This window comes from Penicillium manginii (assembly GCF_028828005.1).
Source record: "Penicillium manginii strain IBT 31320 chromosome Unknown utg000005l:1.0-5665137.0:1.0-5668048.0, whole genome shotgun sequence".
Taxonomy (NCBI): domain Eukaryota; kingdom Fungi; phylum Ascomycota; class Eurotiomycetes; order Eurotiales; family Aspergillaceae; genus Penicillium; species Penicillium manginii.
Window position 1 is genome coordinate 2,432,922 of NW_026643106.1, and position 25,161 is coordinate 2,458,082.

The following is a 25,161-nucleotide window of genomic DNA, read 5'->3' on the forward strand; positions in this document are numbered from 1 at the left end:
TGTCATTCTTGGTAGGGGGCTCGATAGGTCCCTGCATACCGATGCATCTTTCAGTCAATCCCGGCTGGAGATCAGGCGGTCGGAGTGTCCGCCCACCATGTCATTGGGCGGCAGCCACCACCACCAGAGGAATGGATGTGATGTATCGATCGGGCCCAAGTGGGCGGATTCGACAGCTTGCGTCGGGGGGAATCTGCTTCCCCGATCCCCCTCAAGGTTGATCCCCTAGTCTAATGCACGATGCGGGTAGGGGACGAGGATATTCTTATCGAGAGCAGCATGAGATTGGTCGATCGCTGAGTGAGATTAATCTGCTTTTCCGAGGAGATCAATGTGAATCATGGGAGATAGCACAGATCTGCAAGATAATACAGATAGAAGTCGGGAGATCCGAGTTTAACCTTAGCGCTGGGATCTTTTAGGTCCTCCTCTCATGTACGGAGTGCAGTTTCAGGCTGCATAAGCGTCTCTCAGTCCGTCGTGTACTTCTGATCTCTCTCTGCACGGCTGTACAGAAGTACATTATGCAGTCGATCGAATGCAGCATGTATGTCACCTTAGTCAATCTTGGAGGCGATATGGCCCGGCACAGTGGTTGGGCATGTACGATGAACGGAGTACGGAGTACATCTCCGTCTCGAGTACTCCGTTAGCTAGGATGCAGTATCCCAAGTCCTCCCTATTGACGCTGCAATGCACCACCAAAGTGTCGTGCTTTGCTGTTTGGGGTGTGTCATTCTGCATTTGGGCGCAATGCGCGCGACCGCGACCGATCTGGCGTGACAGCCACTTCTTTCCTTTTTTTGGCCCTTGGTTCCCAGGGTAGGGGGTTGTGTTCCTTTCCCAGCCTCTCATTTCCTCGCTCGGGGGCGCACATCTGGAAGCCGTGAATCTCCACTAGCGGGGTGGAAACATCAGGCGTTAACATTCGACTGGTCGCGGAACCCCTGACGAAGGAGCCGGACCCTCTTTGGCTCTTTTCTGGCTTATTAGGTGGGTCACACTGGCGTGAAGTGTATCCATATTGTACTGTGTATGGCTCGATCGAGGGCAAAGATACTGGTTGTGGCTCCCCTCTTCCCCCCCATGCCTCAAGGTTGGACTTGCGTCACAGTACCTTAAGGCGACGCGATATGGAGAATGGGGAAAGTAAGAAAGGAAAAGTCAGGGGCGGCTGACCCGACAGGGAGGGAAAGGGAGGACGATCGAACCCGACATGGTGGGTGTTGGTGCCGTGGAGAGGCAGCGATCATCATCATACTGTGCTCATCTGGCAGGGAAGCTTGAAGGATTGGAGGCTGTCACTCGTTTCCCAAAATGGAACCACCCAACTCCACCTGGATGGGATGGTTTTCCGGTTTGACGGAGAGCAGCGGGCAAACAAAGGATCTCCAACGCGGGTCTCGCCGCAGTGCGGTCTTCGGGTGATCTCAACTATTGAGCTAGAAAGACTTGAGGGGATTGGTTGACTCAAAAAAGGGGGGATGAATGAATGCTGGTTTACCATCATTGCTCTGTATAGGGAGTACGGAGTACAGTGAGTTCCGAAAGTTGCCCTATGTGTACTCCGTACTTTACGGAGTCCCACGTACATACATACTAGGCACACTAGATCCCGGGCTATTCGGCCTAAAGATGCATCGTGGATCATACAGTAGTCTATACAGGTTCCAGGCACTCGGGTGGGCGCAGGTCCATTTCTTTTCCATTTCTTTTACCCTTTACTTGTCTCTTTCCTTTCGCGATTGCCGTTGCGGAGCATAGCGGACTTGTGAGCTCCAGGCCCAGCGACGGTGGAGGAGACGGTGTGGACATGGTGGACATGGTGGATCAAACCTGGTTTCCACTTGTTCCAGAATGCTTCTGTTTATGGAGTTGAATATCCAGGAAAATCTTCGCTAGGATCGTCCGGCTTCACTTCCGCGCAGCCCTAGCTACGCCACTCTGGATTCACATCCCTGTGGTTGGAAATGGATGGGCGAATGACCCGTCCTGATCAAACAATGAGAAGCAAAGTACCGAGTACCTTGGTACGTATGTACGTACCTAATGTATCCTACACAGGGCCGCATTTTTGAGAGATTGACACATCGATCGACGGCTGTCAGAACAAAGAAGATCCAGGGTGGCCCCCTGCTTGGTGATGCTCATCCTGCAAGGTGCATCGTCGGCTTCGCTGCTTTGCTTCCAGTTGGTCCTGGCCCAGCGCCACCATGCAGGCGGACTGCGTCTACGCACGGGACGGCAGCGCTGTTCTATATACGGTTATCCCGGATCGGAAAATTTTTCATATCTGATTTCCATTCATGATGCTCTACTACTTCGTACATACCTACGCCAAAGAGATGTATGTAGGTTGTACATGTACTCCGTACTCTGCAGCTGTTTTTGATGTGCTTCATGCAGGCAAGGGATCGACGATGATTTGGTGGGTTAAGGCTCCACGGAGTTGAACAAAGAAGAACGACAGTCCAGTTCATGCAATCCAGCTAAACCTTGTTTCAACGGGAGAACTAATGCATCGAGCCGCACTCTGGAGACGCATCCAGGAACCCGCTGTGGCAAGCTCATCCGACAGGATCGGCTCGGGAAAGAGCTTGGAAACCCAGGGAACCAACAGATCCAGAACCTTGGATCAAAGGACGGGCCGTTACAGGTTATCAGAAAATCATGGCCCTCATTTGGTGGGAGCCTTGACCGACACAACAGACATAGTTTTGACACTAAAAACTAGACACACAAGACACGTAACGGGGAGAACGGAGCAAGAGCCCGGCGAGAGGAGCCCGGTCGATTAACATTGAGAAGCCTTCCTATTTGGGCGATCGAAAGAAAAAAAAACAGTTGGGTCTTTCTCTGAGCGTTTCTTTGGCTTTTCGTTTCTTTCTAGCGTGATTCTAGCTGTAAGAGAAATGGGGCATTCCCGAAGATGGAGACTTTTCCCCCAGTTGCCGGCTCCACCATGGACGAAGAGGAAGCTCGTTTTGCTGTAAATTCAAGTCCGCTTTTTTTCGTACGAAACCCCGACGGAACTGCGTGTCCTGCCCGCATTGAGTCGCCCTAGTGCAACGTAAATACAGCCGGGCCCATTAATTGGGGCGACTCTACCGCGTGCGCCCCACAGAGGATCATCGTCACTATCCTTCCAGGGCCAGTCTTTCGAGCACTGGTCCCATTATCGCGAATAGGAAACGGTCCCTTGGAAAAAGGATGGTGGAGGGATTGAGAACTCTATCAGTGGCTGGGAACAACACGAGTAAGCACCCCAGCAACGGGGAAAAAAAGAATTCGATGGACAGTATTGCTGCGGACCTACTCCGTACCATGTACAGATACCTATTCGCGATCAACTTCCGCGTGGGGGGGGCAAAGTTTCACCAATATCGTCTCGATCTCGCTAACGGCCCCGGGGGATATTCCGCGGTAGATCACCGGTCCCGATTTCAATAGATTGATTCAATATCAGTGAGTATCTAGTTTCCCCGGGCTTGAGGAGTCAGTGGCATAGCTGAAACAGGCTTACGAACCTAGCTGTCCAAAGCCACCATCAGGAAGGGAAAAGGCCCCGGGAGAAAGGGACACCTGGCGCGTTTGATCTGACGCAACGACTCAGTGACTGATCTGTCCCGTCACACCCTCCACCGGAGGAAAGGATAGTGGCTGGATGTACGGCGCGGCTCCAGTGTGGCAAAAGTTGTGATTTGCGTCAGCTGCAACCCTTAATATATCTTGGTATAGACGGAATACGGAGAGTACAGGATGGAAACATCGTGCGGGACCAAAGATACCGCGTACAAGTACACGGCGAATACTGTAAAAGGGGGGAAAGGATATGGGGGTGGAGCTGGGGGGGCGTAAATGTTTCTGCAGTGGACGGAGAAAGAAGGAGTCCAGAATGTTTCCATGGAGAATTTACGGCTAAACCTTTGGTAATGTCCATACTCCGTACCATGACCCAAGACCCTGGGAAACTAGAAAGGCTAGAAGGCGAAAAGAATGTTCATACGTAACCGAGACTGGGAGTGGGCTCGGTAGCGGCTCTGATTCATCGATACACTGGCGATGATGGGTCCCTCGGCTTGAGGGTGGCCGGGGGCCCACCCCCTATGATGGAGCCAAGTTTGGATCGATCGAACCTGAGAGAATGGGAAAGGAATAAAAGTGACAGCTACGAGCGATGGGGTGATCCGTGGATGAGATAAAAATGAGTAGTATCACCTAAAGTTCCAGGCTGAGCATAATCAAAAAGGGGGGAGGGGAGGTTTGATGTCGATTGGCTTTGTTTGGAGATGTCTGCGACGAAAAGCGCCCAAGGGGGCCCTGGGGAAGAGCGAAGCGATAAGCGATTGGAGGGGAAAGGGACCACAACAAGGCTTCCGAGACTGTTTTCTCAATTATTATTCATCGTTTCTTGTCTCGCGCTGTGTTTTAGTATTTTTGGATTAGTTTGACCTGTGATTTTGCCTGTGACGTGTTGAGAGTGTTCGAGTGGACAGGAGTACACCAGGCGATTGTACGGCGGACCGCTCAGAAAGCCGAATGGCTGGTCTTAATTACTTAACAGATAGATCTCTAGATGAGCCTAGAGCTCCACGAGACAACCGACGAAAGTACCTACTAGTAGTAGGTTGGCCAGGGGACGATACCTATTCTCTATACATCCAAAGTGGCTCGATCAGTTGGTGACTAGTTACCGGCAGTGGTCTTTCTACTCCGTACCTAGGCATCATATGTCAGCGCCCAAAGGACCCCTGGCATTAGGGTTGGAAGGTTGGGAGGGCTAGTGATGAGAACTTCATCCAGTAAGAAAAAAGGACCATCTGTCCGTATGGAGCCCGACCACGCGAGTCCCGATGTCCAGTTCGGATGGATCCGTTTTCTGTTCCTGCGGCTGCTCCCCCTTCTCCACTTATGCAAGAGGGCAGCCCGGAGATTCGGTTCCTAGCTTCCCCTTCCAGTGGAGCAGTAGAGCTCGTCTGGATCAGGGTGATGATCTCTGTCGGGTATCATCCATCTGCACGGTACTTTCGTTTGTTGGGCCCGGGGGAAGGGGAAGGAAGAGGAGTCCCATACACCCGTGGACTGAGTCGGAATGGATACATATCAAGGGGAGGAGAGAGAGAAAAGACTGGATAGATCCACGATCCAATTGTGATGGGTCAGAGTGTAGGCCATCGATAGCAAAAATCAGGCCCCGATCCGCCCTGGCGCTACTGCAACACTACCGGGTTTAGCAGACGTTGGAGAACGCAGAAAGGGGGCGCGTTCCTGTTCCCGGGACCAGGGGACGCGGGAGAGCCGCTCGCTGCTAAACAAAGAAAAACCGGGGCCCATAAGCTTATGATCTGGATTAATTTCCCTTTTGCGTTGGTTTAGGTAATTTCGATTTATTGATTTTAGTCTGGTTTTATGATTTTCCTTTTCCTTTTGGGCTTTTTCTGCTTTGATTTTATTTATTCCAGAAAAAGGAAACTGAGAAGATCATCCTAGTCTTTTTACTCATTTCCATTATTTTAATTTTTAATTTTAATTGATTTTCTTTTTCTTCTACCTAGGTAATTTTCTTTTTTTTTCCAATTTCATTTCCATTTCCATTTCCATAATAATTAATTAATTTTTTTCCCTTTCATTCATGCTATATCTACGCAATCGCTGCTCACACACCCCTGTTACCCTAAGATAGTCTCTTCTTATTTAATTATCTCTTGCTCCCTCCGGACTTTTTTTTCCCTTCCTGTTCGCATACTTGACTATCGTCAACAACTATTCATCTCATCATCATCATCATCCTCCTCCTACTCCTACTCTTCCTCCCTGCGATCAAAACGCCCTCCCTACTACCCGCCCTGTCTTCTCCCTTCTCCCTTGCGATAACATCCTTCTGGTTTTCAACCGGATCTACCGGACCCCAGTTCCGCGGCTTTCTCCTTTCCAGGGTCTCCCTTGCCGACTTGGCTTCATATCCCTTCTCAGCCGTTTTGCTGGTTTGGATCGCGATTTCATGGCCTTGATTCTGCAGCCACCCTCGCGCCTATCTTGTTGATTGAATATTCCTTTTTTTTTTTTTGGGACGTACTTTCTGGTTACCTGCGGATTTATCGTTTCCTTGGGGGAAATCCGATTGACGCGATCTACCGGTGGAGCCCAAATAAAAAGCAACCAGCAGCGACCTGTCGACGCCTCTAAAACCAGCCGTCCGCCATTCTCTATTTGTCGGTCTCTCAGTCGTCACATTCCTGCCCTACAACCTGCTGGTGCCCGCATTGTTCCAGTGCAGTCAGGTCTACTTTTAAAAAGGATCCGTCTTCCGATCTTAACTGCATCCACATCCCATCGCCTGCACCGCCTGTCCCTGTCTAGACTCGGTTCTTTTCGCTTTTGCTACGGGGGGTGGATTGGGAGTTCGTTTGCCTACGATTCTCCGGCCGAGAAAGAAATAACTACTATTTAAGACCCGTTCGTGGTGTTTACTTGGTAAGTTATTCCATCTCATTCTTAACCCTGCCGTGTCGCATTCGCAATATCTTTGCCGCAATCGCCTTTGGTATCATCTTCGTCACCAGCTTCTCTGACAATGATTGCTTCCGCAGACCTGAACATGATTCTCCGAGACCTATCAGCTTTCAACATGGGACGCGGCGCCTACGACACAACGGGCGTTAAGAAGCCTGGTGCTCCTCCCCCACCACCTAAATAATCACCTGCGATGATACCCTTATCCGGCACACATATCCTCCTGCTTTCTGGCGATGTTTTGGATTTGTCAGGCGCCTATTGTCCCTGGGGTTTTTGACGCCTCGACGTTCGGAGTTTGCTCTATCTTTCGGTGAGTACCCTAATGCACCCGCCTCGTTTTGGGCATCAAAGCTAACTTTAGTTGCAGACATTTGTAACACTATTTTTCCTCTTGTGACTTTTTTTTCACACCTCTCGGTCATATCTCTGCTATTGATTCGCCACTGGCTTTGCGCGACCTCGTTATACCCTTTTTAATTTCTTCAATTCTGCATCGGGTTCGGATTTTCAGCGTCGACGACACTTGTTCGGTTTCATTTTTTATTTTTCGTCTTCGCACGTGCGCCTTACCGTTCTCTCGGATACCTTCACCTCCACTTCATTTCGATCACCTCTTTTTTCTCCTGTTACGACAAATACCGAGATGACCTCACTTCGACCTCTCAAAAGTGCCTTTTTGTTCTTTTCATTTTTCTTATCTTGTCGTCTGTGGTTATCTGCTTTTTGTTTGTCTCTTTTCCAACGGCGTTATGGCATAGATGGGACGGAAATTATTGCATGGGATGCATGGACTGATACCAGAAGACTTAGACCTTCGGACCTCACGGTCACAATAGCACGTTTATTGACGCGCAATCACTTTTTTGGAATTTATGTTTCTGTATTTGTATCTGGGTTTATTAACACCTGTATATTATGTTACGCACAGTCTCGAAATCGAAGCGTCCACTATCTACAAGGTTGTCTCTGCTCTCTTTTTAAATCAATAACCATCTGCTATACGCATAGATTCAGGTCTAGACCTCCGATCCGTGGCCGGATTCTCTTAAAGTCTCATCCCTGCCCCAGACCTCGAAAAGCACGGGCATGTTCGTGTCGCCCAAATGTCGTGTCGGTCGGACTTGACAGCTGCGATTCGGGCGGTATAGACTGAGCGTCGGGCAGATTTGCTTGGGGACTAATGCCGAGCCAGGAACCGCCAGGCTGATTTTCGATCCCCAGGCGCCTGTTGATGCATCGGCAGACAGATCCCGGGCCCGACTGGGGTCCCACTGGCGCCCGACATCATCTCGCATGCCCGTTGGGCACTAGTCCGTGAATCATCGTCGTGTCCAGGAACAAGACCTCCTCCACAGAGAGTTCTTCTCTGGACCCACAACCCCTCATTTAGCAAGGTCTGAGAACTCAATTGGCGTTCTCGACATTCCGTCTTGTGCTCTCTCACGTTTCTAGGCTGTAAAGATTGACCGCCATTCTATAGCAGGCCTCTTGAGTCTAGATCCACCAGTGTCGAGCTGTTGAATCAAAGGTGATATACGTAGTGCGATCTTAATACATAGCCATCATTTTTCCTTTGTTTTCTAATGTGAGCTCCATCAAACTTTTCGTGACTAGGATTCTAAGTTTTGATCACCATGTTATTTTTTGGTCGCGCCTTGGCCGTGATCAGAACTTGAACGACTCTGGCTTTTGGTCCCAACAGTTAGTTGCAAGGGCTTTAGTTTAGGTAAGGTATCCTAGTAATTCTTCAGTCTGCATCGAACTTGAATATCGCCACCGTCATGTGGAGTTATTAGTATAAAATAGCAGTCTATTCACATTCGTCAGTGCTCAAGTATATTATCTTAAACTACATCCAGAGAGATGCGACTGAAATATTCTATCTCAAAATGTGTGATATGATCTATCTAGGTAGTTGGTATTTTCTTTTTATTTCCTGGATGCTTCAAGAAGCTCACATGAATTCTACGAGCTGTGTTCGGATTGCCTGTCCGCCTACATCTAGGTCCACCTGCTAGTAGGTGATAAACTTCCAAGTTCGTGCTAAAAGGACTATTTTCTTTAAAAAGTACCTAGGTATATATATATATACAAAGATAATAGATGCGACGGTTACTACTAATTATCTCTAGGAGTATACTCCAGAGTACTACTAGTAATAGTAAATGGACCAATCTTCAACTTGAAGCTCAATCATGCCCTCCAGCCCTGGAGGGCTGGAGTGATGGACTTCTGGGCAGTTGAAAGTGGACTCGGAGAATGTAGAATATATCTCCGGAATCGGACCTGGAAAGTTCTCACTGGCTCGACATCAACTCGGATCCTTCAACTTTGAGAAAAACCATGGAATATGTCTCAATTCGTGATATAGAACATCCAATAGCAATTCATTAGCCCATAAATCCCCCGCACAATTAATTATCATATTAAATACGGCTCAACTAAATCGATTCGCATTTACCCCGGGCCTGTACCAGGGATCCCGTGACCATGGGAAGTACGGCTCACGCTAAACCGGAACAGGACCTCAACCATCATCATCGACCTCCACCTCAAGACCTCCTCCTTCCCCGTGGATTGCGACATCGAGCTTTTACTCATCCCAACAGCACGAGGGAATTGCGATTGTGACACGGACCATATCTCACTCATATAATCCTCGAATACCAGCAACCAGCATCGCAGTCGAACCCGCCGGCTCACCCGCCTGCCCGATCACCTAACTATTTGTCAGGCGTCGCTCTCTGCAGGACGGCCTAATCCCTACCATCTTTCTATCTCACACCTTATTTTACTGTCTCAGTCATGTCCGAGCCAGCCGGCGCAAACGCTCCGAAACCGAGCAGCAGCGTGAAGCTAGTTTTGCTGGGTGAGGCTGCCGTCGGCAAGGTACAGTTGTCCTTCCCATGTTCCACGGAGTTTAGTTGCTGATGAACTTTCCTTCTACTTGTAGTCGTCACTCGTTCTTCGATTTGTCAACGATGACTTCCAGGAAAACAAGGAACCCACCATCGGCGGTAAGGAACACCTCCGGACGAGCGCTCTGGCTTGAGGGGATGGCTGCCTACGTCTTCTGCGAAGCCTGTCTTAAAGATGGCGCTCTCTGCATACTAGGATTATGACATTCAGTCCAATTCTCAAGAAAGCCACAGCGCCTCGCCAGTCCTCAAACATGACCTCGGAACATTCCCGGCTAACCTTATCGCTCAGCTGCCTTCCTGACACAGAAATGCTCTCTTCCAACACGCACAATCAAGTTCGAGATCTGGGATACTGCGGGCCAAGAAAGATTCGCTTCCCTCGCTCCGATGTACTACCGCAATGCACAAGCTGCGCTCGTTGTCTACGATGTCACCAAGCCCTCGTCCCTGACGAAAGCGAAGCACTGGGTTGCTGAGCTCCAGCGCCAAGCAAGCCCCGGAATCGTCATCGCTCTTGTCGGTAACAAGCTGGACTTGACCAACGACGGCGGCGATGCTTCTGCTTCGGCGGCCACTGAATCCGAGAGCGAGCCTGTTAGAGATGCCGGAGAGGAGGGTGCGGCCGAGGAAAGCGAACAGCAGGACACGAACTCTGGCGATGCTCGAAAAGTGTCGACCCGTGAAGCAAGCTCATATGCTGATGAGGAGGGTCTCTTGTTCTTTGAGACCAGTGCTAAGACCGGAACTAACGTGGTGGACGTTTTCACTGCCATCGCTAATGCCATTCCCGAGAGCAGCCTGAAAACCGGCCGTGGCGGTGCTGGCACGGGCCAGACTGCGCTGGGAGGCCGGTCGGCAGAGGACTCTCGAGTAAACCTAGGCGACCGAAGTGCGGCGACAGCAAAGGAAGGCTGCGCTTGTTGACCTGCCTTTGTCTTTTTTGAATCACCTTGCAAATTTCCCCATGGGTACAGGCGTCTCCCGTTCTGCTTGTTGGATTGCCTCTAAGCAATGCTCATTGTTTACTTCTATATCCCTTTGCCGATAGCAATATTGAACTCTTGCAACTGTATAATGTCGCCGTGTAGAGCAAGCATCTTCGCATCAGCAAAGTTCAATGCAAGCAATTGCAATTCATACATCAGGACGAAGTAAGGACGTATCCATAATCAATGGTCAGCCAATCAGGGGCCACGCGAGGGCAGAGGAGTCACGGGACCGCCATCCCCTAAGTAGAAAACACGCTAATCCATTTGGGGAATAGTACACCCTAAGCGAAGCGATCCCACAGCATGGGAAATTCCCAACTTGAAGGCGAAGCCGACCGACCTCAACCCTCCGCCGACCTCAACCAGCAAATTCGCAGCACTCCCGTCGCTCGCAATCATGGCTGCCATCAACAAGATTGCCACCAACTCGCCCTCCCGGCAAAACCCCTCCGAGCTGGAGAACGCGATTGCCGGCGCTCTCTTCGACCTCGAGAGCAACACCCAGGACCTGAAGGCCAACCTTCGTCCTCTGCAGTTCACCTCTGCCCGCGAGGTAAGAATCGCATTCGTCACGCCTATCGAACTCTTCCGGAACCACATCGCAAGGGAATTTCGTCGTGCTGGTCTTATCGGAGAAAAGAGATGGATTTATTGTGGGCATTGTGGGATTGCTTCAATTTCGCAATATGAAGGCCCCAATGCAAATGCAGAACGAATTGGATTCTCTTGAGAGATATGGAACCTCCGACACACACATTCCCTTGACGATCGTTCCGGCAGGGCGAGAATTGGATTTTTTTTTCCGCTTCCGCAATCACTGCGTGCGGACACATTGAGGAACAACAACGTACTAACATGCCCTCTTCTACAGGTCGAGGTCGGCCACGGCAAGAAGGCTATCGTTATCTTCGTCCCCGTCCCTCTTCTCCAGGGCTTCCACAAGATCCAGCAGCGGTAAGCCGACACCTCACGACAATCTGGAATTTTTCTTTTTGATCACGGCCTGGAACAATGGGACTAATTTGGATTTTTTTCTTCCGCCAACAGTCTGACCCGCGAGCTCGAGAAGAAGTTCTCTGACCGCCACGTCCTCTTCGTTGCTCAGCGCCGCATCCTGCCCCGCCCCAAGCGCTCCGTCACCTCGCGCTCCAACCAGACCCAGAAGCGCCCCCGTTCGCGCACTCTGACCGCTGTCCACGAGTCCATCCTGTCCGACCTCGTCTACCCCGTCGAGATCGTTGGCAAGCGCACTCGCACTAAGGAGGATGGCTCCAAGACCCTGAAGGTTGTCCTTGACGAGAAGGAGAAGGGTGGTGTTGACCACCGTCTCGATGCCTACGGCGAGGTCTACCGTCGGTTGACCGGCCGCGCTGTTGTTTTCGAGTTCCCCCAGAGCGGTGCTGAGTACTAAGCTGCTCGTTTGCTGTTTGCGGGAGTGAAGGAAATGAGGTGTATTTTGGGTTGCTTGTTTCTAGGTCCGGATTCACTCTAGATTCAAGGAGAGCATGACGGGTGAAAGAACCAAAAAATGCATTACGGGTTTTTCTTTTGAGTTATGTGCCCCCCCATTGACTGGTGCATGGTTTTAAGGCCTCCGTTTCATACTACTGGGCGAGGCGACGGAGAAAAGTTTCCATCCGAGCCGTGTTCCTCTTAATGAGGATGGGATGGGATATGTGATAATATTCCAATCGAACAATTCCGACTTTCAAAACACATGCCCGCGTAGTAGTTGGGAGCAGAGCCCGGGTCGCTTCCATGTTGATTCCACCCAGTAGTGGCCACCGTCAGCATGGCTTTCAGGTGCCTCTTGTCTTTTATATGAGTCCGATGCAACATTGTAGAACAATTTACAGCATTGAGTCAAGTATTTACTAAAACTAAATGCACAGGGGTATGGAAAGAAAGAAAAAAGCATCACCGACCACCACTACCACCACCTCTTCACCTGTCAATTACAACGACGCCGTGATTCTCCCCACACCAAGCACCATCCAGTAGGCCAACTCTCGAGCTACCAAGTCACCTGGCTTAGCTTCCTTTCCAACATTCTGCTGCTCGAGCTGTGCCTCAGCATCCCATTCCATATGCACAAACACGGGGATTTCGAGAACATCCTCATCTTGCTGCGAAGCAGCTGCAAGCTCATCCTCATCGGCCCCTTCCTTTCCACCCTCAGCTTCCGAGCCAGGCAATGTTCCTGGGATCACTTCCAGAACGACTGTAGTCCAATTCCGACCTTTGTCCCAGACCTTACCGGCCTCCGGGACCTTCTCGGCAGCGCGGAGGCGAGGGTCGGTAGTGATAGGCGCCGAAGCACCTTGTAAAGCCTCGTCCCAGACATCGCTATTGGGCCCAATGTCGAATTGAGGGGAAAGCACCGTCACTTTGCTAGCGACGCGACCTGGGGTAACCGACGGAGTGGCGAGGGTAATCCGCACTGGATCAAACATGTGATTCTTCAATGTAAGCAAAACATGGACGGGGCGCAATGGGGCCAGTGCATTCAAATCTGGAGCCTGAGACGGAACCAGGGACGGAGATGGAAGCGTAAGGGGACGTAGTGTTGGGAGTGGGATGTAGCTGAGGGCAATAAGGCGGATACGGAAGCGTGTAGACTGCGGCTTGGTTTCGGGCTTCACGAGGATATGCTTGCAAGACTTGCATCGCTTAGCACGCTTCGTGCGAAGCAGCACCGGTAATGGCATTAGGTCATCGGAGAATCGGACATCGGGAGATTGTTCTGTGCGCTGGCTCAAGGATGCAACGCCATCCCATCCGCAATCCGGGGAAGCAAGTCGCTCTATGACCGAGGTATCGCCATCTTCTGGGGCAATGCGAAGGCCCTCGCTAGCGTTGATTGCTTCGCGCATGACCGGTGGCTTGGGCTTTTGCTTCTTATTTCCACCGTATAGTCCGCTTAGACGCGATGATGACGCATACAGAGACATGAGTCGATTCAGGGCACCGGGCGACGAGAAACCAAACTCCGAACCCATAGGATCATTTGGGGAAGTCGACGTCTCGGAAATCTGTGATCGATAGAAGTTCTTCAGAGTCGCAAATCGGGCCTCTGCGCCTAGATGGGGCGAAACTTCCTGGTCATTTTGCGTGGGCTGCCCTCCGGCACCATCTTGAGTACTAGCCGGCTCTTCAATAGACGCCAGATTGGACAAAGGTGATTTGAGATCACCAAAAGCGCGGGATCCTTGTCTTGACCGAGTATCAAATGCTGGACCAGATAGAGAGTCGGTCATCTTCTGGAGCTGGCTGCGAATATTGGTGGGTTTGTCGAACTTGATACCGATGTCAAGCGTTGTCCAGAGACAATAACCACAGGATAAGACCCAAGGACCTTGCTGGTTTCCATTCCCGGTGACATTCTCAATTGTACTGACAGATAAAGGAGCTGTGCAGACAGGACAATTGAAGCAGTTCCGACCGCACCTGTGATTTCTTGGGTGAATAACCGTCTTTGAACAGGGGCTGTTGCACGTGTACATACCGGTTTGCATCTCCTCTCACCATGCTGCTGGGTGTCTCAAATAAACAGTTCGGGCAGTACCAGCTCACAATCTCCTCTGTTATACATCGTGGGCATTTGATCTGGTGGCAATCTTCGCAGTAAAGGAGCTGTTCGGGTGGATACAGCGAAAAGTTGGACCGAGGTGATCTAGGGTCGAATGTTTGCTCCTCCTCCTCCTCTTCTTCTTCTTCATCTTGCTCATTCTGATTGTGCGGCGGTTTCACTTCCTTTGTGTCCTGACCGCTGCTAGCATTTGTGCGCTCGGGGGTGGATTTCTGCGGCGACTCCCTAGACCTGCGCTTTCTGGCTGGGTCGGGGACAGGTGTATCGGCACAGGGGCACGAAACATAGGTATAAGGAAACGGACAGGCCATTTTTCTGTCTATAGGGCGAGAATCTTGCTAATGAGGAGACGGGTGGTTGATATGAGGGTTTATTGCTCGGTCAAGTCATGCTTCGCGTTGGTGGGGGGGCTGTAACGATGAGAATGACCGAGGTGACCGGGATGACGGGCGTATTGAGTGTGATAAGATTGATGCCCTAAAATTATAGACGATCTATATCGATAGCAGGAGTTAGCGTGTCTTTCTTGCAAGTCCCTAGGCTGCGACTTTGGGCCTCCCTCCTGGCGGGCGCATGTCGTGGGGGTAGAATCTGCGTTTACGGAGGGATAACGAACCGGAGAAAAGATAAAGGCAGTAGGAGCTATTCCGGTTTGACTTTTGGCGACCTGAGAGTGGAGAGCCTCGGAGAAATCGAATTTGTTGAGCCCCAATTGCGGGCGCGACGGAGTGCACGAGCTGTCGCGGAGAGGAGCTGCGGAGGTTCCGCATCAACAATCGACGTCAGACAAAATTTAAGATTCGCCCTTCACTTCACTTCACCTCCCACTCCCACCCCTCCGCGCAAAAGGTCCTGGGATGTCTCTACCCTCAATCTGGATGTGAGCTAACTACAGAATATAGGGATTGTATTATGATACCTCTACACACATTTCGGGGCTTCGTGCCCCGACGGTGCTTCGCTGCACGCGCCAGCATCCGGACATACGCCAGCCAGACCCCCGGCAATCCGATGTTGGAGGTGTTCAACCGGAAGACGAAACACCTCCAAAAGGAACGCGCGGCCCAGAATGTCGAAGAGAGCCGAAAAGTCGATTATTTGAAAGATGAGGTCGCAAGGCGTTTATGCGAGCGCTTACTGGTAAGATCTCGGTGAAACGAGAATTGGTTATGCCGTTGGAGGGCTTAAGCAGATACATTTTGCTGACTTGAGTATTTATCGGATCAATAGGATATCAAGCGCGACTTTCCGAATGTACTCGACCTAGGCGCAAACAGCTGCAATATTGCCCGGGCCCTGACAACACCCGATCTTGACATGGCCGCACCGGAGGGCCAACCGACTCCACCTCTAGCAGAACGTATCTCAAAATTAACATGCGTGGACACGTCGCGAGCGCTTCTGTACCGGGATGAGGAGATGCCCTTCAATAAGGAGATTAATATCCACCGTGAGCTGATTCCGGACTTGGAGACACTACCTTACCAACCCAACACCTTTGATGCGGTGCTCTCATCCTTGTCGATCCACTGGATCAACGACCTTCCTGCTTTACTTAATCAAGTCAACACAATGCTCAAGCCGGATGCTCCATTCATCGCGGCCATGTTTGGTGGTGATACCCTCTACGAACTACGTGGATCGCTCCAGCTGGCAGACATGGAACGACGCGGCGGCGTCAGTCCGCATGTATCACCACTCGCAGATGTGAAGGATGTGGGAAGCTTGCTGACTCGCGCTGGCTTCAAGATGCTTACGGTCGACGTTGAGGATATTGTGGTCGAGTTCCCGGATACATTCGCGCTTATGCAGGACCTACAAGCGATGGGCGAAAGCAATGCTATTCTGCATCGGGAGGCTGGACCTTTATCGCGAGAGGTATTGCTAGCTAACGATGCTATCTACCGATCCCTGCATATGGAAGAGGGCGCGCCTGGAATCCCGGCCACATTCCGACTAATCTATATGATCGGTTGGAAGGAGGATAAGAACCAGCCGCAACCTTTGGAACGTGGAAGTGGAGATCTGAACCTTTCGGAGCTCCTTGGAGGTGGTGACTTTCAGAAACCATAAATATAATTCGCGGGAAGACGGCGCGAAAAAGAAATTGGGAGGCAAGAACAACCTTGGAATGGATGGCCCATGATGGCCCGTCAATAATGTTATAGTAAATCAATTGTAAAACAGCTACGCTGAAAGAGGCAACACAAGAGGAAGACTGTTCAGCAGAAGAAAACTTTATGAAATGCAATCGACCCTCTACCAAGAGTAATAATATAGAAAAGAAAAACACGATATTTGTTCTTTGTTTCACGCTTAAACCGTCCGGCGGTCGGTCATGACTCGAACGATTGAACCAGTGCCTGCAATCTCGACCAGCTTTTCATGCCAGTTCAGTAGCACGCTCATTTGCTGACCGCCACCACCTTCACCCAGGTTGCGACCTTGGATTTGCGAGAAGCCACCGGTGCTTTGCGGGGAAACGGATTTGTTGCGCGGCGACTGGGCTCCACTGCCGGGGGCAGGAGAGGACATACCCTTGTAGCTGGTTCATGTCAGTACAGTTGACTAGGCTTAGATAGAGTACATCGGGTTGGAGAGGTTGATCTCCCGGGGGCACACGTACATGTACTTCATCAAGCAATCCGCGCGCTCTGCACCGCCCTCTCCGGCACAGACACCCTCTAGAACACGGGTCATTTCACCCTGGCGAATACCCTGCAGCACCTCAGTCACAGTAGCAAGGTGCACCTGCTTAGCACCCTCGTCGCCGCCAAGCGGTGCTGTGTCCAGGACGGCCCGGAGCGCACCCTCAGCGTCACCACCGCGCAGCAGTTGTCGCACTTGGGTTGCGACATTGGCCGCATCGCTTGAGGTCCCGGGCTGGGGCAAAGTAGCGGGGAGGAGTGTCTCCATAGGGAAGTTGACCGACGCCTCCGGGTCGAGCTGGTCGATGTTGATGGTACGGTAGTTGATTTGCGACATTGTGACGAGTTTGTGTTGGCTTGTAGAGCGGATGGAGTGGGCAGGAATAGGAATTGGGCTTCAAGAGTAGTCGCGATCGACTACAGCGGTATTGGTGGAGGTGTTGTACCTGGCGGGGGTTGCGGCGAATGTGGCTTTGGTATGTCAACGGAGAGCGGGGGGAGGTCTCGGGGGAAGAGTTGCTGACTTGAAGCGGTGGGGGAGATAGGCAGGTGGGAATGCCGAGACGAGACTGTGTGAAGTCAAAGAAACTAGTGGATTGTCTTTTTCAAACTTGAATTTGAGGAGAAAGGAGGCAGAGAGGGAGAGAGGAATGAGGATCAAAGTGTCCACGAGTGACGGAGCTGCTGGTGGAGGTGATGGGGCTTTGATAGCCTCAGGCAGAAATCATCATCCCGCAAAGCAAAATATTATGATGCCTAACACCTGGGCATATATACTACTAGTATAGTATATCCCATTTCTGGGATTAATTGTTCTCTATAAGCTTGAAACTGTCAATTACCTTTGAGTTAACAGGGAGGCATTTTGTTCTCTTTTCCATCATGATATAGGAGTACTACTAGTAAGCAATGCTCAATTCTCTTCTATTACTAGTAAAGCAACACTCTAGCCAATCAGCGGGCATTTAAAGCCCGTTTTTCTCGACACTGTTTTCATGATAAACCTCCAAACTATATCGAGCAAACTTACTGCGAGCTCGAATTTGCTTGCCGTACTTCGTGAACAGCGGTGGCACCACACAAAACAAAGTAGCCAAAGCCGCGAGAATTGACGAGGCTACATTTGCACCAAGTCCTTGAAACATATCCGCGGCAAAGAGTGGGAAGGCAGCTGACAGCAGCGAGCGAAAAAGCGCCAGAGATGCAAATCCACTGGCAGAGAAACTCAAATAGCTGTCTGCGAGATATCCGCCAAGTACAGTGTCGAACTCATTCAATGCGTACCCGATGAACACCAAGGATATGGCCGATACGATCCAGTGGACATGGTCGACCAGTGGAGGGATAGTCCAGGCAAACCACCAAAGCCCGCCAGCAAGCAAAGGTGCTCCAATTGAGAAGCCAATGAGTTTATGTTCCGGCTCTAGTACGATGCCTTGCTCCTCGGCGTGTGTGATTTTTCGATGATCTTTGATGCGGGTAAGTAGTCCCAGTACTAGACCAATGCATATTGCCATGAATGGAAGAGTAGACGATTCGTTGGAGAAACCCATCGACTGGTAGACCGGAGGCAAGGCTTCTGTGAAAAGATAGACCATGGCGAACGCGATTGCACTGATAGTAGAGACCAAGAAAATAATAGGCTCCGTGAAAAATAGTTGAATTGGACGAAATAGTGCAATGCGGATGAAAGTCTTCACGTCCGGTGTATGATCGGGGTTCAATGCTTGGAGTGTGTCGATGCCGGTTTCACTTCGCACTTTGGCCACTTCTCGTACGAGAACTAGGGAGGGTCGTGACTCACGCATGCCAATGAGCAAAAAACATACCATGCCAGTTACAATTGCTGCAATATGAAACACCCATTGCCTAGATATCGGACGACGTTGAGTATGCATTCCATCGAAATCCAATCAGGGATCGGTTACTTACCATCCCAAGTGCTCAGCGATATGTGTGCTGATGATTGGTCCCATACACATGCCCATATTGGTAATCATAGCCCATAAGAAGATCATCCAGATTCGGTCTTTTGAATTATACAAATCTTCAATACTGCCAGCCACGACAATAGTCGGAATAGCCGACAAGAACCCCGAGAAAAAACGGCCGACTGCGATACCGGCAAGAGAAGGCGAGACACCGACAACTACACAAAAGACACTGTACAAGCCAGTGCTAATGATGTATAGTCTTTTGCGCCCAAAGGCCTCTGAGAACGATGGAAAAATGATTCCCCCAAGGCATTGACCCAGTAGATATCTGAAGCACAACCAAGAATTTAGCGAAATTCAAGGTATAGAAGCATGAAACTGACAGTGAAATGAATAGAAAAAGGGCAAGTTCTTTCCCAATATCATAATCATGTTGAGCGCGATCGGCTGCGGCGCTCTATCAATGCATGGTTAGTAGTTGCGGCTAATCATACGAGCTGCTGAACTACTTACGCCGGCAGTACTAATAGCAGTACTAATAAAATACCTATGTTAACCGAGGAACTTCCTGAAAGGCAATTGAATATAGAACTTGCGTGAAAAAATCAAGAAAGATAATCAAACTGCTGTCGTATATCTTTCGGGGCATGCGCCAGTTGCGCGGATGTTTGGGATTCGAGGCCGACCAGCGGATGAACCTTCCATCTGTAGTAAGCTCTAGTCCATTCTCCTCAAGAATGAAATGTAAATGACCCCTAGGAGATGGTGACAACGAAGGTGCTAGTGACAAGCAATCGGGGCTTTTTGTCGAAGTAGATTCCATAGTACAAGAGACAAGGCGTTGAAGAGGACGGCGAAGGAGTTGTCAAGTAATATGCATACAAATCGAAATGAAGAGAGAACAAGAGAAGAAAAAAAACAGAAGACTGCCCGTGCTATGAGAGAAAAAGACGAGGATTAGAAATGAAATATAGAAAAACTCATGACGTGAATGTATTTGACATGTGCACATACACCCGGTGATTTTACGACCGCGGACGTAATGATTGCCAGTATTATCGTTCGCTCACAAGATTACGCATAGCGACTGCTACACCAAAATAGGTACCGAGAGATGGAATCCCTGTGGATATCCCGCAAGATTCTGGGCCTCAATCACCTCAGCGGCCTAAAAATGGATTCGGGGCACCCGAAAATGGCTAGGTTTGGTCCGGATCCGCGGGCCAAGCTTTCCAGGAACCACCATCGCCAATTAATGGCCTGACACAGACCATGTTTCGAAATCAAAGCTTTTCAATTTATGCAGGGCAAGGCACAAAGTCCCCTATGGGACTTGATTTCGTCTCCGCGGCCCCATATGTTGTCGATCATAGGGTAGGCGCAGATCCAACCGATGATGAAACCGCTCCACCAGGGAGTGACAAGGGAGGAATCGAATAAATCGGGGGATCGACTCAAAAGAGAATGGCACCAGAACGCAAGTTTTATATTTTAATTAAGTAAATCACGAGCTAGGCCCTGTATGTTCTTGTAAATAATAAGTGGAACTGACAACTTTATGATCCCCTTTATTGGAACATCATAACTATGCATCAGGTGCATACGCAATCTTCGACCCATGAGCCATTGAAATGAATTTGATTGATCTACATGACTCAATATTGACGAAACTCATGTGCTATTCGTATGCCTGCGAGCACCAGGTCGTTTTCTTGATGGAAAAGACACCAAAGTCGAAGTCATACAGAGCCGGCGAACTCTGCCTAGTATTCCGGGCTTTAATTTCGAGTGAGATATTTCATGGAAAAAATTAAATCCATTAGTAGCAATGCGGGGTTTTCACGACAATAAGTCACATGCGACTTTTATTGGGTTGATGCTCCATACTTCTTACTCATTCGCAATAACAGAGTATATGGACCCGACCCGACTCATTCATCACCGCGTACTTCAAAAAGCAGGAAAATACTACGAAAGAAATTGTACGACTGAGAATGTTACATATACAAAGGAATGATATTTTAATTTTGATAATAGTTACCCGTATCTTTAGTATGCAAGGCGCGGGGTATAGTATTGTTGATCCAAAGCCACGACCCGAAGACCAGGGATCAAAATGCGCAGTGACCTCAGGAGTATCTGCAACAAGGAGGAACAATTCTTGATGTATATTTCTAAAAAAAATCAGACTGCATGGGATCATGCGATATATTTCGTAGCTCAAATTTCCCGCTCCGGAAAATTCATGGCCTTGTGCTGCTACTAGTAGTACGAAGCTTGATTAAGCCCCGTGTGAGTTCCTCCACTACTATTAGGACCTTTAGGGACCGTCTGGGGTCAGATCCTTTTGAGATCATGCATCGCTCTTGGCCCTCCACAATAAATTGATTGATCAAATTGTCATAAAGATCTTTTATGCTGCCGGGGTCTTCCGATTCAGAAGCACGCTCGTACACCACCCTGTTGAAGTTCTCCCATACCGCTTCGACCCACTCAGAATCTTTAGAAGAAGGTCCAGCTAAGTCCCGAGCTTCCCTTCTCTCTCGCAGTAAGCCAGTAATTTTGATTAGCAGCTCCTTGAAAGCAGTTAAGGCCACAGGAGACTGTTTTGGCTGGCCTCTGAGAAGGTTGACCTGATCATCCACGATATCAATTCCTGTGCCAATAAGATTGATCTCATCGATGTTCAGATCAGAGCCTGAGTCAAGCATGGTCGAAATTATATTGCAAATATGGATGATCTTGGTAGGAACATCATTCATTAAATCCCCAGAAATACCATCATACTGACAGGCGAGAATGTGAACGATCGAACGAAGGCAACCAGTGATATCTGGTACGGCGGTTGAAGATGGGATCGAGCTAATGGAACTCATAGTAACTCGATAATATCTCACAGAAAGAAAGAACAGTAGTATTTGAATTAATAACCAGGTCTAGGGAATTATTTGCGTGGTTTCAATTCTTTATATTGTTAATGCTGGTTACTGGTAAGTGAGCTTTAGGAGTCCTTTGATCTTTGTTCCAAGGTTTTCCGAGACAACCATCAACACAAAAGATGCCCAGGAGAACGAATCGTCAAAAGGAGAAGACTCAAAAAAATGAACTGTTTTTGATCATTTCTAGAAAACCCTATGCGGGGCTTTGTGTTCGAGTCTTTGTTGATAAATTCTGCGCTTTGATTGACAATTTCTCACCTTTCAATAACTAGTGCGTATGGACTCGCTTCGAGGAATTGAAGATTGCGAAACACTGACGAAGTTCTTGAGAGAATGTTATAGACTATTATGGCGAAGTCAAACAAAAGAAATGTGATAATTACAAGGTCTTCTTTGCTCCAATGAACTCCAATCCGTTGAGTGTTCCCCCTTGAGCAAACTTCATGTCATCGAAATAATTATCACGTGGCTGCCACGGTCCCTGATTACCTGCCTTGGGGAAACTATCTTGAGCCTTCAAAACATATGTTGAATTCAAATTCAACAGGTTACGAGGAGTCATCAGTGCTGCAGTTTCTACCGGTACCCTTGGGACAGAAGCTTTGACACCGCGTTCTTCCATCTCTTTCAACAACCGACATATAAATTGCGATGTCGCATCTGCACCGAGGGTCCAAGATGCATTGACATAGCCCAGAAGGAAGGCAAGATTGGGTAGATCCTGCAACATCATGCCGTGCCAAGTGAATTTTTCAGGAATATGTTGAGGCACACCATCGACACAGAGAGAAATGCCACCTGCAGCCTGCAGGCGAAGTCCCGTCGCAGTGACAATGATGTCAGCGTCAAGCGACTCGCCAGAATTTAGCTCTATTGACGACGAAGAGATGTTGCGAATTGTGTCAGTCTTTACATCTGCTCGGCCCGTATGAAGGCTTTTGAAGAAATCACCATCAGGGCACACGCAGAGACGTTGTTCCCAAGGGTTGTAACGAGGTTGAAAGTGCGGGTCCGCAGGGATGTGCTTAGGGAGTTGTCGAGTCATGGATCGACCAAGAAGCCAGCCAGAGAAGCTTGGAAAGGCTTGACAAAATAGGAAGAAATATCGAGATATGTAAAGAAATCGGATTCGCTGAAGTCGGCGGCGGAGCGACGTTGGGAGTATTGAGCCCAGCCAGGAATTGGCTCTGTTTGGCACGGACAAGATGTAGGTCGGGCTGCGCTGTAACATTGTCACATTTGCCTTCTCGGCCAGTTTCGGGAGAAGTGTCACAGCCGTGGCGCCACTTCCAATAATGACGATCTTTTTATTGCTGTAGTCAAGATCCTCTGGCCAGAATTGCGGGTGAATGACTTGTCCTTGGAACTGATCTATCCCCGGTATCTCAGTCTGCAGAGGAGTACTGTAGTCATAATATCCGGTACCGAAAACTAGAAACTTGGCTGAAAGGGATTTAGATTGCTGTTCGTGCTCGATGCTGAGTGACCACTTGTTGTCAACCGATGACCAGTCGGCACCAATAACGCGGTGCTTGAAGAGAATGCTCTCTGTGATGCCATATTTCTCTGAGGCATTTTTGAGATACTTGACAATAGAATGGCCATGAGCGATTGGATTGTCCTGATCCCAAGGGTGCCAGGCGAAGCCGAATGTAAAGAGGTCGGAATCGGACCGAATACCGGGATATTTGAAAAGATCCCAAGTACCTCCGATGTTTTCGCGTGCCTCTATAATGGCATAACGAAGCTTCGGAAACTGAGATTGCAGGCGGTAGGCAGCGTTGATGCCAGAAATGCCGGCGCCAATGATGATTACGTCGTAATCCTCTTCCATGGTGGTGGATGATCTATAGGAAATATTGGAAAAGACAGATAAGAGGCTGGGGTGGCGCATCAAGTCTCTCTTATATTTGGATCTGGTGAACAAAAGGGAATGCCTCGGTTAATTTTCATCTTGAAGAGAAAAAGCAAAGGTTATCGGCCGTAAGTGTAACCTGTTCGGTGAATGATTGCGGGGAAACCGAGGAACTGTGATATCCGAGTGCAGGCCACGCCATTGATGAGAAGCAAGTCCGGAACGGACCCGGGTTTAAGCAACGAAGAGCATACTCGACACGGACAAGTCCCACAGTAAAATCACACAGTGAAATCTCACTATGATGAATGGGGCGTGGTTTGCGAGCCCGAGTCACCGCCTTGTGAACCTCGGGCGCTGAGAAATGAGGATTTTGATTGGCTGACCGAGAGGGATGTGGCAAGGGTCGCAAGACAAATAAACTCATCTCCACAACGAAATCCAGGGTCAAAACAAGCAGCGATCAACAGTCGGCATAACTGAAGCCCCGTCGGAATGGAGATCGTCCGCTAGGGGCTGAAGTTATTCAAAACCAATACTCTGTCTTATAAAGTCACGATAAAGATAGATCTCGATGGCCATATGATTTTCCCCCCTATCTGTTTCTTTTCTGATCAACATGGCTAGCAAGCTTCCGAATATGATGGAGGCCCTGGTAGGGGATCGTTCAACTTTGGCTCGACTTGCAAACTATGGCCTTGGCAAATCATCTGGCAATGGAGTGAAGGTCAAATCGATTCCCATTCCACTTATATCAGAGAACGAAGTCCTGGTCCGGGTAGCCTGCGTCGCACTCAACCCTACGGATTTTAAACATGTCGATATTCTTGCCCGCGAGGAGCTATCATCGGCTGCGATTTTTCGGGGACTGTTGCGAAAGTTGGGTCTCAAGCAGCCAAAAAATGGGCCGTTGGTGACAGGATAGCTGGCATGGTTCATGGTGGATTATATCCCGATCGGGGATCATTTGCCCAATTCCTCAAAACAAATGGTGATTTGGCTTGGAAAATTCCGCCTGGGGTTAGCGATGAAGATGCGACTACATTCGGTGTTTCGGCCATTACCGCCATGCTAGCCCTGAACACGCGATTGGATGTCCCTTGGCTCGCTGAGAATGCAAATCAAGGTCAAGGTCGGAAAGACACACCAATCCTGATATATTCAGGCGCAACTGCAGCCGGAATTTATTCCATTCAGCTTGCTAAGCTAGCGGGCTTGAACGTTGTGGCAACTGCATCGCCACGTTCCTTTGACCTGGTGAAAAGTTATGGCGCAGATGAGGTCTTCGATTATAGAGACCAGGCGGCTGTTGACCAGATCATTCGAGCATATCCCAGCCTCGATCGGGCAATGGACTGCTTCTCTGAAGGTAGTTCGACTGAGTTTTGCGCCAAATGTGTTCGCAAAAACCAAGGAAAGGTGGTGACATTACTTGACAGTGGAAAAACCACCATGGACGGAGCGCAAATCGAATTCATACTTGGATACACTGTGTTTGGGTCAGAATTTCAATGGCTTCCCCCCTTCGGACCAAAATTCCAGAAGATACCCTCTGATAATGAAGCGCTACGTCGCTTCTACTCAACGTTGCCCGATATTGTTACGCAGCTAAGACCGCCGCCTTTGAAAATCATTGACCCAGGGCTAAAAAACTTGGCCACGGGACTAGAAATGCTTCGCCAGGGGCAGGTATCAGGAACCAAGTTAGTGGCGCGTCTGGAATGATAACGTTGTATACTAGATACTATAGATTTGTTTTCAATTATAGCG

General features: G+C 49.4%; 10 protein-coding genes across 10 annotated transcripts; 4 read left to right on the plus strand and 6 right to left on the minus strand.

Annotated features, from left to right (window-relative positions):
- Window positions 1–7,532: 7,532 nt before the first annotated feature.
- On the minus strand, window positions 7,533–7,811 carry N7533_007304 (uncharacterized protein; the record flags this gene model as incomplete). The annotated part of the gene is made up of 1 exon (XM_057103954.1): window positions 7,533–7,811. The coding sequence occupies one exon, from the start codon at window positions 7,809–7,811 to the stop codon at window positions 7,533–7,535; it is 279 nt and encodes a 92-aa protein (XP_056958911.1).
- A 1,510-nt stretch (window positions 7,812–9,321) lies between these two features.
- N7533_007305 (uncharacterized protein) lies at window positions 9,322–10,361 on the plus strand (the record flags this gene model as incomplete). Its single annotated transcript, XM_057103955.1, has 2 exons — window positions 9,322–9,424; window positions 9,727–10,361. The coding sequence occupies 2 exons, from the start codon at window positions 9,322–9,324 to the stop codon at window positions 10,359–10,361; spliced, it is 738 nt and encodes a 245-aa protein (XP_056958912.1).
- A 462-nt stretch (window positions 10,362–10,823) lies between these two features.
- Window positions 10,824–11,837, plus strand: N7533_007306 (40S ribosomal protein eS7; the record flags this gene model as incomplete). The annotated part of the gene is made up of 3 exons (XM_057103956.1): window positions 10,824–10,979; window positions 11,298–11,380; window positions 11,474–11,837. 3 exons carry the CDS (start codon window positions 10,824–10,826, stop codon window positions 11,835–11,837), a joined length of 603 nt encoding a protein of 200 aa, XP_056958913.1.
- Window positions 11,838–12,381: 544 nt separating this feature from the next.
- On the minus strand, window positions 12,382–14,326 carry N7533_007307 (putative dynactin Arp1 p62 subunit RO2; the record flags this gene model as incomplete). Its single annotated transcript, XM_057103957.1, has 2 exons — window positions 12,382–13,873; window positions 13,932–14,326. The coding sequence occupies 2 exons, from the start codon at window positions 14,324–14,326 to the stop codon at window positions 12,382–12,384; spliced, it is 1,887 nt and encodes a 628-aa protein (XP_056958914.1).
- Window positions 14,327–14,927: 601 nt separating this feature from the next.
- Window positions 14,928–16,088, plus strand: N7533_007308 (uncharacterized protein; the record flags this gene model as incomplete). Its single annotated transcript, XM_057103958.1, has 2 exons — window positions 14,928–15,155; window positions 15,246–16,088. The coding sequence occupies 2 exons, from the start codon at window positions 14,928–14,930 to the stop codon at window positions 16,086–16,088; spliced, it is 1,071 nt and encodes a 356-aa protein (XP_056958915.1).
- A 243-nt stretch (window positions 16,089–16,331) lies between these two features.
- N7533_007309 (actin-related protein 2/3 complex subunit 5 family protein) lies at window positions 16,332–17,000 on the minus strand (the record flags this gene model as incomplete). The annotated part of the gene is made up of 2 exons (XM_057103959.1): window positions 16,332–16,560; window positions 16,642–17,000. 2 exons carry the CDS (start codon window positions 16,998–17,000, stop codon window positions 16,332–16,334), a joined length of 588 nt encoding a protein of 195 aa, XP_056958916.1.
- Window positions 17,001–17,628: 628 nt separating this feature from the next.
- On the minus strand, window positions 17,629–19,420 carry N7533_007310 (uncharacterized protein; the record flags this gene model as incomplete). The annotated part of the gene is made up of 4 exons (XM_057103960.1): window positions 17,629–18,462; window positions 18,493–18,532; window positions 18,596–18,925; window positions 19,155–19,420. The coding sequence occupies 4 exons, from the start codon at window positions 19,418–19,420 to the stop codon at window positions 17,629–17,631; spliced, it is 1,470 nt and encodes a 489-aa protein (XP_056958917.1).
- A 1,420-nt stretch (window positions 19,421–20,840) lies between these two features.
- Window positions 20,841–21,308, minus strand: N7533_007311 (uncharacterized protein; the record flags this gene model as incomplete). The annotated part of the gene is made up of 1 exon (XM_057103961.1): window positions 20,841–21,308. The coding sequence occupies one exon, from the start codon at window positions 21,306–21,308 to the stop codon at window positions 20,841–20,843; it is 468 nt and encodes a 155-aa protein (XP_056958918.1).
- A 607-nt stretch (window positions 21,309–21,915) lies between these two features.
- N7533_007312 (flavin-containing monooxygenase) lies at window positions 21,916–23,370 on the minus strand (the record flags this gene model as incomplete). Its single annotated transcript, XM_057103962.1, has 1 exon — window positions 21,916–23,370. The coding sequence occupies one exon, from the start codon at window positions 23,368–23,370 to the stop codon at window positions 21,916–21,918; it is 1,455 nt and encodes a 484-aa protein (XP_056958919.1).
- Window positions 23,371–24,010: 640 nt separating this feature from the next.
- Window positions 24,011–25,116, plus strand: N7533_007313 (zinc-binding alcohol dehydrogenase family protein; the record flags this gene model as incomplete). The annotated part of the gene is given in 2 exon segments (XM_057103963.1): window positions 24,011–24,300; window positions 24,312–25,116. 2 exon segments carry the CDS (start codon window positions 24,011–24,013, stop codon window positions 25,114–25,116), a joined length of 1,095 nt encoding a protein of 364 aa, XP_056958920.1.
- Window positions 25,117–25,161: the final 45 nt, after the last annotated feature.